Consider the following 13,640-nt stretch of genomic DNA (forward strand, 5'->3'; position numbering starts at 1 on the left):
CAGATAGTCCAGAGATCTACCTCAGCTAGTGCTTCAGAAGCAGTTTTCTCATCAGCCCTGGAGTTGCCGCCGTAGTTATCTCTATTTGCCATCATCTTGACTCGATCTCGATTACTGAAGCAATAAATCACAACAAATCCCTTAATTTATACTAAAACAATATATCAAACGATGTCGTTTGACAGTAATATACTTGAAGGCTGAGTTGTGTTGTTTACACGACTGACTTAGGGTAGTCAGTTAAATTAACAAGTTTGTTATGGCTGACTTATGCAACGGCCATAATAATAGTGTTACGGCTGAGTTATCCGACGGCCACCCTATTAATTTATTATATACCCTCTCGGGAATGCAAAAAGGGTTGTTGGGGAGACGCAAACAATAATTATGTTTCTTGTTATCATCCATACGCTTAATAAAAATATTTAAACGATTTATTATTAAAAATAAATTCAAAAATTTGAATTCAAATTTTTCATGTATTTTTATTTATTATTAAAGAAGGGGCCAGTAATTTGACTAAGTAGTGGCTGGGTTATTGACTTAAACGGCTGAGTTATGAGATATTTGTAAAATAAGGTTATTATAACTCAAAATTAAAATTTAGAATGGCAAAATGAATATTACTATTATTATAACCAATAAAAATAATAATTATAGACAAAAAAGTGATTTTACACATTCTGATCAAAATGTGTCAAACATACCAAAACATGTTGTTTTGGGGTTAGAGTTAGGGTTAGGGTTTAGGGTTTAGGGTTAGATGAGGTAACATTATTTGTTTTTAATATAACAGTTTGGTTTTGGATATAATGTGTTTGGATTAAGGTGGTAATATGGATATACTAATATGAGTACCATTTTGAAATTAATTTTTTAAAAACTTTTTAAAATTTTGAAATTAATTTTTGGTTATTTCCGGTTATGGGTCGGTTAGATGAATATCTAACAATAAATAACCCAAAATATATTGTAATTAGGTAAATTAGCATAATATAACCGAAATAAGCCGAATATAAGAAAACTAGGCAAACATACCAATGCAAAAATACCAAATTGGGAAAAATTATTTTTTGGGTTCGGTTCGGTTTAGTCGGTTATTTAATCATTCTAAATTGAGTGTTGGCTGAGATACCGTTTATGACTGCTGAGTTATCTTTCCAGCATCGACAATTACAATGAGAGGGAAAGTGAACGGTTTTTAAACCGCGAAAACAAAAAAAACTCTCTGTCCTTATCGTCGGCAAAATCTAACCCTAATTCCGCCGGCGATAATCTGTCTTTTTCTACTCTCCCGCCGTCATCTCTCGCCGTCCTCGCTCGATATCCTCATTCGCTATTTCTTCTCTTCGTCGTCGCTGGTCTTGTTCGATTCCGTCTAAGCCGTCTCGTCTTCGAGTTCCGGTATGTGTCTTCCTATTTATTTTTGAGTTACGGGTGATTGTCGCCGTCTTGGATGGCTGAGTTTAGACTGAGTTATCTTATGCTTTATGACTGAGTTATGTATTATGGCGGAGTTATTATATGCCTTGTGTTTGCCATATGTTATGGCTGATTTATTTTATGCTTTACTATCAGATGGCTAAGGATATTTCTGAAGAACAAGCAAGGGATTACCCACCAAGACTTTGGCCAGAAATGAAGTCTATTCTACATACTAAACAAATTAACACCAATTTCACGATGTTAGAATTACCTCAGATTAGGGAATCAATAGGAATGGATGCGTGGGAAAAAACGAAGGATGTACCAATTGGAATAATCTCTAAGCTAGTTGATAGCCAATTCGTCTGGTCTGGTAAGGTTGTTCATTTCCTACTATGTAACCAGTTAAGGGTACATAAGAAGGAGCTTTGGTTTGTGGTCGGCGGTCAACCTATCAGGTTTGGGTTGAATGAATTTCATTATCTGACGGGGTTAAACATAGACCCAATGCCTACTGAACAGTTTGAACTTGAAGAGGAACACAAAAAGTTCTTCCGACTTTTGAAAGTGGCTGGTGGGGCAGGTCCAACGCTACTTGAACTCAGGGAAGCATTAAAAGTGTGCCGGGGATGGGTTAACCTTGATCATCGTAAATGGTTGGGACTGTTGCTTCTTCAACACATTGGACTTTATGGTTTGCATCATAACTCTAGAATTCCATATGAAAGTGCCAAAAGAGTTTTTGATGATGAAGCAATGAAGACGTATCCGTGGGGTCGGTCAGCATTTGAAGCTCTTGTTGATTTCATAAAGATGTTGAACCCTACGGGAAAGACGTACACCCTCAGTGGGTTTACACCCGTGTTACAGGCTTGGGCGTATGAGTCCATCAAATGCTTTGGAGAACGGTTTGGGAATGCATCAGCTAATGATGGTGGCATACCGATGCTTCAATGGGGTGGAAACCGTACACGTTCTACGATGGTATCGTTAATTGCTGAAGAGATCAAAGCGCTTGGTGAGGTAAGGTTTATATGTGGTTGAGTGATTGTTTAGTAATGGATGAGTTATGATTTAGTTATGGCTGAGTTATTGTTTAGTAACGGCTGAGTTATGTTTTAGTAATGGCTGATTTATGCTTTAGTGTTGGCTGAGTTATTATTCACTGATGGGTCTCATATTCTCTTATGTTACAGCTGCGTTTGACTAAAATGGTTATGAAGGATGATGTCCGGGAGCTATTTCATACGTGGCCAGATCAAAAAGACGACGACCCAGCAGTTGATCGCCTTATCCAAGACATACATGAGGATAAGTTTGTTAAAGGTTTTTGGGATGTTGATTCTAACTCTCCTCCCGCAAAGAAGCAGAAAGTTGATTCTCACTCTCCTCCCGCAAAGAAGCAGAAAGTCAAGAAGGTGGTAGTTTCCAATAGTCAGGGTGGTGGATCTGGTGAAGGAGCTGAACAGAAGGTGGTAGTTTCCAACAGTCAGGGTGGTGGACCGGTTGGAACTCTCATTGAGTTGGTGTCTAATTTAACCTCAAGGTTTGACACCTTGGAAAAAAACATTGGAGATAGAATAGAAGAGAGGATGAATGAAAGGTTTGAAACCAGGTTTCGTTCTGTTGAGAGTGATCTCAAGCAGATGAAAGAGCACGTGTTTTCCTTGGGTGTTGGGCAAACTGGCCAAAACAATGTTGAAGACCTTCGGGATGAACTGTTGTCACAAAACACTTGTAAAAATTTCAAAATAAAGAACCTTAGGGATGAACTGTTTTCACCAGAAAGTCCACCAGTACCAGTAGTTCCAGGAAAAATGCACCAAAACTACTCTGTCAACAGTCTTCCGGTAATGTCTGAATTATGTTAATGTTATGGCTGAGTTTCCAGATTGTTTAGGTTGAGTTATCATTATCTTTAATTGTCTTCGCTATGTTATACAGGTAGTTGGCCGTGGTTTGGCTGGGGTCAGTAGGAATCTGAATAAAGAGTTTGATAAAGATGAGTTTGATACAGATGATCCTCTTAATTTCATTGAGAAGTCTCCAGCTGCTACGAAACCAATTCAACGGCCTAACACGAGGAAAAATGTTAATGATGGAAAGAAGGACGAATAAGTAAATGCAAAGAAGGCCAAAGTTGAGGCGGCCGCTGCGAAGAAGAACAAAGAGTTGGCGGCAAAGAAGGCCAAAGATGAGGCGGTGGCTGCGAAGAAGGTCAAAGAGTTTGCGGAAAAGAAGGCAGAAGATGAGGCGGCGGCTGCAAAGAAGGTCAAAGAGTTGGCAGAAGAAAAGGATGGAAATAATCCGCCAAAGAAAAAACATAGAAAGACTACTAAGCCTAATCAAATCATTCAATTGGGATCTAATTTGAATGAGGGAGTATCCAAAGCTGGTGCAAACGCTGGTGCCGACGCTGCTGACAGCAGTATATGTGATATGACAGCCAAGATTATGGCTGAAAACAATATCCTTGAACCTGAATCTGAGGATGATGAGGAGGAAAAGATTAGGCTTGATAGAATCAAAGCTTTTAGGCTGGAGAATGTTAAGCTGTCCCCGGATGGAAGTTCATTGAATAAACTACAAGCTACACAAGAGAGGACTTTTCCTTATATTGGGGACAACGGACTGACGTGCATGAGGAAGAACTGTTCACCTGCCAAAATATCGCTTTATGGCTGAGTTATAATATTTACGGAAAAACGAAAGGTCATGTGATAGCTGAGTTATATTGAGTTATGGCTGAGTTATCACTAGAAACAATCTGATATATATGACTTTACGGCTGAGTTATAATATTTACGGGAAAACGAAAGGTCTCGTCGACTCATATAACGGCTGAGTTATATTGATTTATAAATCCGTAATGGCTGAGATATCGTACCAATTATAAATCCGTAATGTAGGATTTTTATAGACTTATAGTGATTTTTACACGTTCTATTATTTGGTTAACTTATGGTTTCCCGCCAAAATATCGCTTTACGGCTGAGTTATAATATTTACGGAAAAACGAAAGGTCATGTGATAGCTGAGTTATATTGAGTTATGGCTGAGTTATCACTAGAAACAATCTGATATATATGACTTTACGGCTGAGTTATAATATTTACGGGAAAACGAGAGGTCTCGTCGACTCATATAACGGCTGAGTTATATTGATTTATAAATCCGTAATGGCTGAGATATCGTACCAATTATAAATCCGTAATGTAGGATTTTTATAGACTTATAGTGATTTTTACACGTTCTATTATTTGGTTAACTTATGATTTCCCGCCAAAATATCGCTTTACGGCTGAGTTATAATATTTACGGAAAAACGAAAGGTCATGTGATAGCTGAGTTATATTGAGTTATGGCTGAGTTATCACTAGAAACAATCTGATATATATGACTTTACGGCTGAGTTATAATATTTACGGGAAAACGAGAGGTCTCGTCGACTCATATAACGGCTGAGTTATATTGATTTATAAATCCGTAATGGCTGAGATATCGTACCAATTATAAATCCGTAATGTAGGATTTTTATAGACTTATAGTGATTTTTACACGTTCTATTATTTGGTTAACTTATGGTTTCCCGCCTATTATTTGGTTAACTTATGGTTTCCCGGCAGTGGAATCAATGGGGGTTGCGTTCCAAGTTTTAGTATAAATAGGGAAAGGGTTGGAAATGTTAAGAGCATTCCAAACTAGAACGAAACTAGCAAAGATGCCAGTGACTACCCGATCTGCATGGTTGAAACGGGCCCGAGAACTGACAGCCGCTGGAACTAGTGGTTTCGGTCCAAATGCGTCGGATAATTCCCCCCCTCAAGAGTCTCCGTCTCGATCCCGTTACTTTAATCCTTTGCAAAGGGAACTCCGGATGTACCGAGCTCGCCGCAAGAGACTTGGCGCTTATATTAAAGCATTTCGTCTTAAATTCGAGCAAGTCTTTCGGCTCTGCCGATTGGAAGGGACTATCCGAGTCCTGGATGAGCTCATCGCCAAAGGTTTTTTTCTGGCGAAGTGGCGCATGACTCGTCTACTTGCTGAGCATGCCTCTTGCGTAGAACAGGTCTCCCGTATGGTGGTGCCCAACTTACCCGAAGGTGATTACAAACCTTTGGGAAATTCTGACTTCCCGCACAACACGGAAGTCTTAACCTACTGAGCTTGCCTGGAGAGGCTGAGGCGGTACATCAACCACTTGGAGTCAACGGACTATTTCTTCCGCGAAAGCCATGACGTAGAAGGTCCATGTGCCTTCTTGGAGGAGATGGTGTCCAAGGGCTCCGAAGTGCCGATGGAAAGGCTTGAATCCTTAAGGCGGGATGAACCGTTGGAGTCCGATCTATACGGTCCGCTCCCATCCTGAGACTTCAGGACCGTACAGAATGCTAGAGACGATAGCCTTCCCATGGGAACTAGTTCGCTAATATGATGCTTGTCGCATTTATTTTTTTTTTATTTTTATTTTTTGGCGAATTGCAGAACTGAATGTAATCAATTGCAGCACGGAATGTAATCAATTCGAATTTAATGCTCTGTGTATGTGAGACTTGACGGCTGAGTTATAATATTTACGGGATAACGAAAGGCCATGTGACGGCTGATTTATATTGATTTATGGCTGAGTTATCACAAGTAACAATTTGAAAGTAAATGTGTAATATATATGACTTGACGCTGAGTTATAAACTTCACGGGAAAACGAAAGGTCATGTGAAGGCTGAGTAATGGCTGAGTTATCACAAGAAACAATTTGAAAGTAAATGAGTGATATATATGACTTGACGGCTGAGTTATAATATTTACGGGAAAACGAAAGTTCATGTGACGGCTGAGTTATAGCACCCTATAACGTTATGGATGAGTTATAGCCACCAGAGGCTTGTAAAACCGTAATTGATTGAAGGCGTAATACGCGAAGCGTCGCTTTAGTTCGGTTATAATTACGCGTTGAAGGGCTTAGAATTATGTATTTATGTTTTCGAAGGGGTACTTTTTGTAAACCAAAGCGACGCTTCGCGTATTATAAATACTTTTTGCTCTCCACTTACACATCAAACCTTTGTCTCACGAAAAATCCTAAATCATCTCTCAGATCCGAAAAGTCTGTTTACCTTCTTCCTTCAATCCGTCAGAAATGGCCCGTCGTTCTCCTTCAAACTATATAAGGACTGATTTGAAATATCTAAACAGGGATCTTTCGCCAAACATCACAGCAGGTAAACACATACATCTTCAGATTAGATTTGTTTTACTATTAAGGATAAATGAGACTGAGTGTTTGACTTTTTTTTAGTAACTGTTGATGACGACATTTTCCGTTGGGAGGCCACCCTAATCGGACCGGTGAACACTCCTTATGAAGGGGGAGTGTTTAAACTTAGGCTTAGTTTTCCACCTGATTACCCAAGAAGTCCCCCCAAGGTATCTATTTTTTATTATACTCCTTTTTATTTTAGCAAGCATGTTTATTAGGACTCCCAACTAAATAGTTTTTAAAATAAAATTTCTTGATAATGCAGGTTGTTTTCATCACAAGAATTTGCCACCCAAATGTATCAGATAGTGGAGGCATTTACCTAAAAGTTTTGAGGACCGACCGTTGAATTCCCACTGCCTTGCCGATTGTTAGGCTTTTCAAGGGATTAGTGGAGATGTTGATTGAACCAGAGGTCAATGATGAGGAACAGACCATTGAATATCTTGCCAACCTCTACAAATCTGATAGGAGAAGGTTTGAAGCAATGGCTAGAGAGATGACAATTCAATAAGCTGGGAGAGGAAACTGAAATATGAACTTAAATAGTTCAAATCTATTTTAAGAACTCTTGAATAATTTATCTTGTTTTTGTACTTTTTAATAAAATATTTCAGTCACTGCTCTTGTAAACTCTATTTTAAAAAATATTTTATTCAGAGTCTACTGTTTTAATATTAGAAACAACTTGTAAAGCTTTTAGAAAAGCAAATAAAATTGATATATATCATTATAAACAATTTGTAAAACCTTTTAAAACTTTCTAAAAACCAGATATACTCTTGTAAATGAATGATATATATAACTTGACGGCTGAGTTATAATATTTACGGGAAAACGAAAGGTCATGTGACGGCTGAGTTATAGTAAGTTATGGCTGAGGTATCACAAGAAACAATTTGAAAGTAAATGAGTGATATAAATGACTTGACGGCTGAGTTATAATATTTACGGGAAAACGAAAAGTCATGTGACGGCTGAGTTATAGTGAGTTATGGATGAGTTATAGTAAATATATGGCTGAGTTAGTAAAAAAGATTGATAAAACACCACTAACAACAACATTAGTTTGCTTGGAATCCATAACCATTAACAACAACATTATGGAAACATAATCCCATCATACACTATCTCATCCTGCTATCTTAAATAGACCAAACATGATTATATAACCAAAAACTATCACAACTATCATAACCTTCATCCTTGCTTTCAATTCTGATTTTGCATCTTCAACCCTCTCAAATAGCTCCTTCCCAAGCTCCATTTGTAGTTTTTCAGTTTGAACAGAGAAAGACTCTACCTCATCCAACAGTGCCTCATCGACCCACTTGAAGACGTGTTCATCATTCATAAGCTATCAAGGTGATGGAGACAACAATTGGAACAAGAACAGATTCAATATAAACCAACAAGAACAGATTCAACATAACCAAGAACAGACTCTACCTTCTTCGCAGCTGCATACCCACAACGGAAGTATCGTCGACAAGGATTTGACTCCGATTTCGAATTTTTGGCCACAATTGCTTCTCCACACCAACATCTCTTAGGTACGCCAACAACTGTACCTCGTCCTCTCTCTCGGACATTTGATGCACAACTCGAATCTCCAGATACATTGCTCATGATTTACGAGAATTTGATTTTTTAGGGTTTAAGCATTCGACATTTGGGGATTTTCGTTTTTAAGAAGAAGAACATCACTCGATAATTGAATATTAATATTATTAGGTTAACTTATGGTTTCCCGCCAACAACTGGATTTTAAAATTATTAGGTTAACTTATGGTTTCCCGCCAAAATATCGCTTTACGACTGAGTTATAACCATTATTGGAAAACGAAAGGTCACGTAACGGCTGAGTTATAGTGACTTATAGCTGAGTTATCACAAGAAAAAATTTGAAAGTAAATGAATGATATATATGATTTGACGGCTGAGATATCATATTTACGGGAATTCGAAATGTCGCACCGATTCATGTTATGGCTGAGTTAGAGTGAGTATGGCTGAGTTACCTCAAGAAACTTTATGAAAATAAATGGCTGATATATATGACTTTGCGGCTGAGTTACAATATTTATGGGAAAACGAAAACTCTCAACGATTCATGTGACGGCTGATTTATAAATCTTTAGTGGCTGATTTATCATAATACCGGCTGAGTTATATTAATATGAAACATTACAAAAAGAAATAAAAATAAAACAAGTTCAGGGTTCATAAAGAAGAAGAGACGACATTACAATGGAATTAACTTCTAAAAACCGATTAAGAGGAGGAGGAACCATGAGCTTTTAGTTAATCCCAATCAACAGGAGGAGGAACCACACACAGGTCGGCATCGGCCTCCGCAATCTCTCTCATCTCCTCTAACTTCTTGTGCTCTGTCGCTAAGTCGATAAGTTCTCCAGCCAAGATTTGATTCAGTTGGTTTAGTTGAGCGTCGATTAGTTCCACTTGATGCACGAGGACGGTCTTCTCTTCCTTCTTCTTCATATGCTCATCCATCATACGCAGAATTTCTGTGTAGCGACGCTTTGACTCCGCCTCGACCGCGGCCCTTGTCTGAGAAAAGGCTTCGGACACACCCAATAGTGATTCCTCTTCCCACTCGTAAGCTTCTGGGACTCTTGCTGGCGATAATGCTTCGTCTGCCTTGCGTTTTTGACGTCTACTGGAACCCTCTCCGTCCATAGCTCGGCTATCAAAATAAAAACAACCGTCACCAACTGATAGGTGCAATGATCGGAAAATATGCAATAGATTGAGAGGGGATGGAGAGGAGACTTACATATGCAATGATCGAAGGATATATTGATATTGGTTGTAGAGGAGATTTGTAGGTGCAATATATTGTGAGCGGAGAAGAAGGAAACGATACAATGAGTAAGAAACCGAAACGATACAATGAATTAAGAGAATTTAAAGGAAAAACAATAGGTTAACTTTTGGAAAAACGAAAGGTCACATCGACTATTAGGTTAACTTATGGTTTCCCGCCAAAATATTGCTTTACAGCTGAGTTATAGTTTTACGGATTCATGTTATGGCTGAGTTATAGTTATCAAAAGACAGGTCGCGTCTATTATTAGGTTAACTTACGGTTTCCCGCCAAAATATCGCTTAACGGCTGAGTTATAGTTTTTTACGGGAAAACGAAAGGTCTCGTATATTCATGTGATGGCTGAGTTATAGTAAGTGATGGCTGAAATATATATATATATATATATATAACTTGACGGCTGAGTTATCACTAGGATTATTAGTCTATTACATGAATAACTTATGGTTTCCCGCCAAAATACGATACAATGAATTAAGAGAATATAAAGGAAAAACAATAGAAAAACGAAAGGTCACGTCGATTATTAGGTTAACTTCTGGTTTCCCGCTAAAATATTAGTTAACGGCTGAGTTATAGTTTTACGGATTCATGTGATGGCTGAGTTATAGATATCAAAAGAAAGGTCGCGTCAATTATTAGGTTAACTTACGGTTTCCCGCCAAAATTTTGCTTAACGGCTGAGTTATAGTTTTACGGGAAAACGAAAGGTCTCGTATATTCATGTTATGGCTGAGTTATAGTAAGTGATGACTGAAATATATATATGACTTGACGGCTGAGTTATCACTAGGATTATTAGTCTATTACATGAATAACTTATGGTTTCCCACCAAAATATGCTTAACCCTAAAATCATTAGTCTATTTATTACCTCTCAACTACAAATAGAACCAAGTGTCTGAGTTATAATATTCCCGTTTTTAGTCTATTACCTCTCAACTACAAACTAGAATAAAATTATTTTTTTCAACACTATGTCCGCGCTAGCACCCAAGATGCCGGATCTCCCCGACGACGTTTTCATCAAAATCGTTTCCCTTGTTGCAGAAAATGCTGCAGAATAAGGTGGATGGACCGCACTTGGTTCTATTTTAAGGGCTAGTCGTAGGGGGAAAAATGCAGTATACAGTGATGAAGTTCTAAAGACAGCTGCTATATATTGCCTTTGTACTGATCCATCAGAAATCAACACATCCAATGCCCCTGATGGTAGCCTCCAAAATGAAGGGCGGCACAAGCCTTTCTTCGTCAAATGCTTTGACGCCGGCAACCCCATTGCCATTTACTTCGAAGGGCTAAGGGTTGTGGCTGAGGATAGAGATATCCAGCGTGGGATTGATATTCTCAATCGTATTGTACCGACCGATGGTTATGCCACCTTAGCATGTGGGGTACTAAGTATTTGTCAAGGGAATGAGGATATGGCCGTCCATTACCTCCAGCTGTTTAATGCAAATCATTATCCTCTGAAGTCTTCGGATGCCATTGTAACCGGTAATTATTTTCTAGATGATTTATCTCGTTATAAGACGGCCCGGAAAAACTCATACTCAGCCTCCCATCGCTATCCTGACAGCCCGTCACTCCCTAAACCCATTTGTGCTGTGATGTGTTGTTTGTATTATGGTTTCCATTCTCTCCGCTATGGAGACTATGAAATCACGTGCGAAAACTGTTACCTTCTGTGGTTGTCCCTCAAAGTCTCGGAGATCCTTTAGGGTTTCCAGCAGTGATTTTTAGTTTTACCTTATCAATTTGTGACTCTAATTTCTGTTTATTTTAAAATAATTGTTTTCCATTTATTCGTATAGTTTCCCATCTTTTTCATGTATTAAACGTCCCTTTTTTTCTTCGGCTAATTCTATGTATCCACCTTTCATGCTTCCACATTTTAGTATCTACTCTCATGTATTGGCTGAGTTATAGTTTTACGGGAACACGAAAGGTCACGTCGATTCATGTGACGGCTGAGTTATAGTGAATAACGGATGAGTTATCAAAATGAACAATCTATATGGCTGAGTTATCAAAAGAAAGGTCGCGTCTATTATTAGGTTAACTTGCCAAAATATTGCTTAACGGCTGAGTTATAGCTTTACGGGAAAACGAAAGATATAGTCGATTCATGTCATGGTTGAGTTATAGTGAGTTATGACCGAGTTATCGAAAAAGACAATATGAAAACAAACGGCTGAGTTATCAAAAGAAATGTTTTTGTAATTATTAGGTTAACTTGCCAAAATATTTCTTAACGGCTGAGTTATAGCTTTACGGGAAAACAAAAGACGCGTTTCATTAAATGTGTTGCACGGTCTTTTATAGTTATTCTCGGGACACAGCGGAATTTTCGCTGCAGTCTGATTGGTGGACTTAGCGGCGGTTACATCCCATGACTCTATATAAATAGGGATGAAGGTTGGGGGAATAAATCATTCTAACTTCCACCAGCGTAAGAAATAGAAGGATGCCAGCAAGAACTCGATCCGCATTGCTGAGACAGGCCCGGGAAAGGATAGCCACCGCATCCGGCAATCGGGAGCCGGAAAATCCCATTCCACATGAGGTAGGAGAGACGTCCCGATCTCGTGAGGTCGCTCCGAACTCAAATACTGTCGACCCTGGTGTGTCTCCCCTTCAGCTAGAACTCCGAGAGTACCGAGCTCGGCGAAAGAGGATGGGCGCGTATATTCGGGCGCTTCGGCTGAAACTTGACCAGCTCCATCGTTTTTACCGTTTAGAGGGAACCATTCTAGTCCTGGAAGACCTTATCGTCGAAGGTTACTTCTTGGCACACTGGCGAATGGTCCGTCTACTTGATGAGCACAAGGCGTGCAAAGAACTGGTCGATCAGATGGATGTACCCGATCTCCCGAAAGGCGATCGCGAACCCCTGAGGGAAACCGCCTTCCCGTTCGTGACGGATTTCTGGGCCTATCGAGCTTGCTTGACTAGGTTAATCCGATACGTCAATTTCCTGGAGTCGTCGGGTGAAGCCTTCCACGAGCGCCATCTTCTTGAAGGCCCATGTGCCTTTATAGAGGACATGATGTCCAGAGGCTCCGGATTGCCAATCGAAAGGCTAGAGGCCTTACAACGGGTACGAGATTTCTGTCGAATTGCGGTGAACGAACTCGCAGTGGAGGAACCATTGGAGACTGACATATCTGACCCAGCTCCCGTTCTGCGATTGCAGGACCGTCCAGAACGCTAGAGGGTTGGTGGCAAAACTTTTCGATCGGGCTCCCCCGACCAGAGATCTCTCGTTTAGGCGTTGTTATTATATATATTTTTTGTTGTTATTTGGATGAAGTGTAATGGAAACTAATCAAAACGATTTTAGCGAAGTTTAATGTCATGGCTGAGTTATAAAATTTACGGCTGAGTTATAGCTTTTACGGGAAAACGAAATATATAGTCGATTCATGTCATGACTGAGTTATCAAAGAAACAATATGAAAACAAATGACTAATTTATACGACTGATTATATGGCTGAGTTATAGTTTATTACGACTGAGTTATCATGATACAGGACGAAATATCTCGTCGATTCATGTGATGGCTGAGTTATAGTGTGTTATGGCTGAGTTATACTACTTGACAGATGAGTAATACCACAAAATAAAGTAATAATACTTTGACAGATGAGTAATAACACAAAATAAACTATAGAGCACAAGTTTTCGCATTGTGCCCAACTTGCTTACATCGCGAACATGCGTGTTGCTTCCTAGGGCATTTATTTTCAGTGGCAACTTCCAAAGATGATTTAATCCTACGCTTCTTTGGTCTTCCTGGCTGGTTCACAACAATCGGAGGCAAGCACTTCTGATTATCCACAACTTCAGGAGCAGGGAATGATCTGGAGGCATGATTGAACCAGCCCATCCGTTAAGCAAATCGACACTCCTAAATTTCGTATCGCACATGGATATACGAGACACATCCATATGCTCTGCAGCTGCGATTGCATGGATGCATGGTATTTTCTCGTGGTCGAAACGACGGCATGTGCAACTTTTTATTTCTAAATTTACAACATGCAAAGATAATCCATATTTCACTTCAACACGTACAGCATCAATCGTTTGTACCTCCATAAGTC

At 39.3% G+C, this 13,640-nt stretch overlaps 1 protein-coding gene across 1 annotated transcript; it reads left to right on the top strand.

The window, feature by feature from the left end:
* Positions 1–6,565: 6,565 nt before the first annotated feature.
* LOC147932892 (ubiquitin-conjugating enzyme E2-16 kDa-like) lies at positions 6,566–7,199 on the top strand. Its single transcript, XM_087477217.1, has 4 exons — positions 6,566–6,647; positions 6,725–6,852; positions 6,951–7,013; positions 7,071–7,199. The coding sequence occupies exons 1-4, from the start codon at positions 6,566–6,568 to the stop codon at positions 7,197–7,199; spliced, it is 402 nt and encodes a 133-aa protein (XP_087333343.1).
* The last annotated feature ends 6,441 nt before the right edge of the window (positions 7,200–13,640 follow it).

Source organism: Camelina sativa, chromosome 12 (assembly GCF_030686135.1).
Source record: "Camelina sativa cultivar CO46 ecotype springtype chromosome 12, ASM3068613v1".
Classification (NCBI taxonomy): Eukaryota; Viridiplantae; Streptophyta; class Magnoliopsida; order Brassicales; family Brassicaceae; genus Camelina; species Camelina sativa.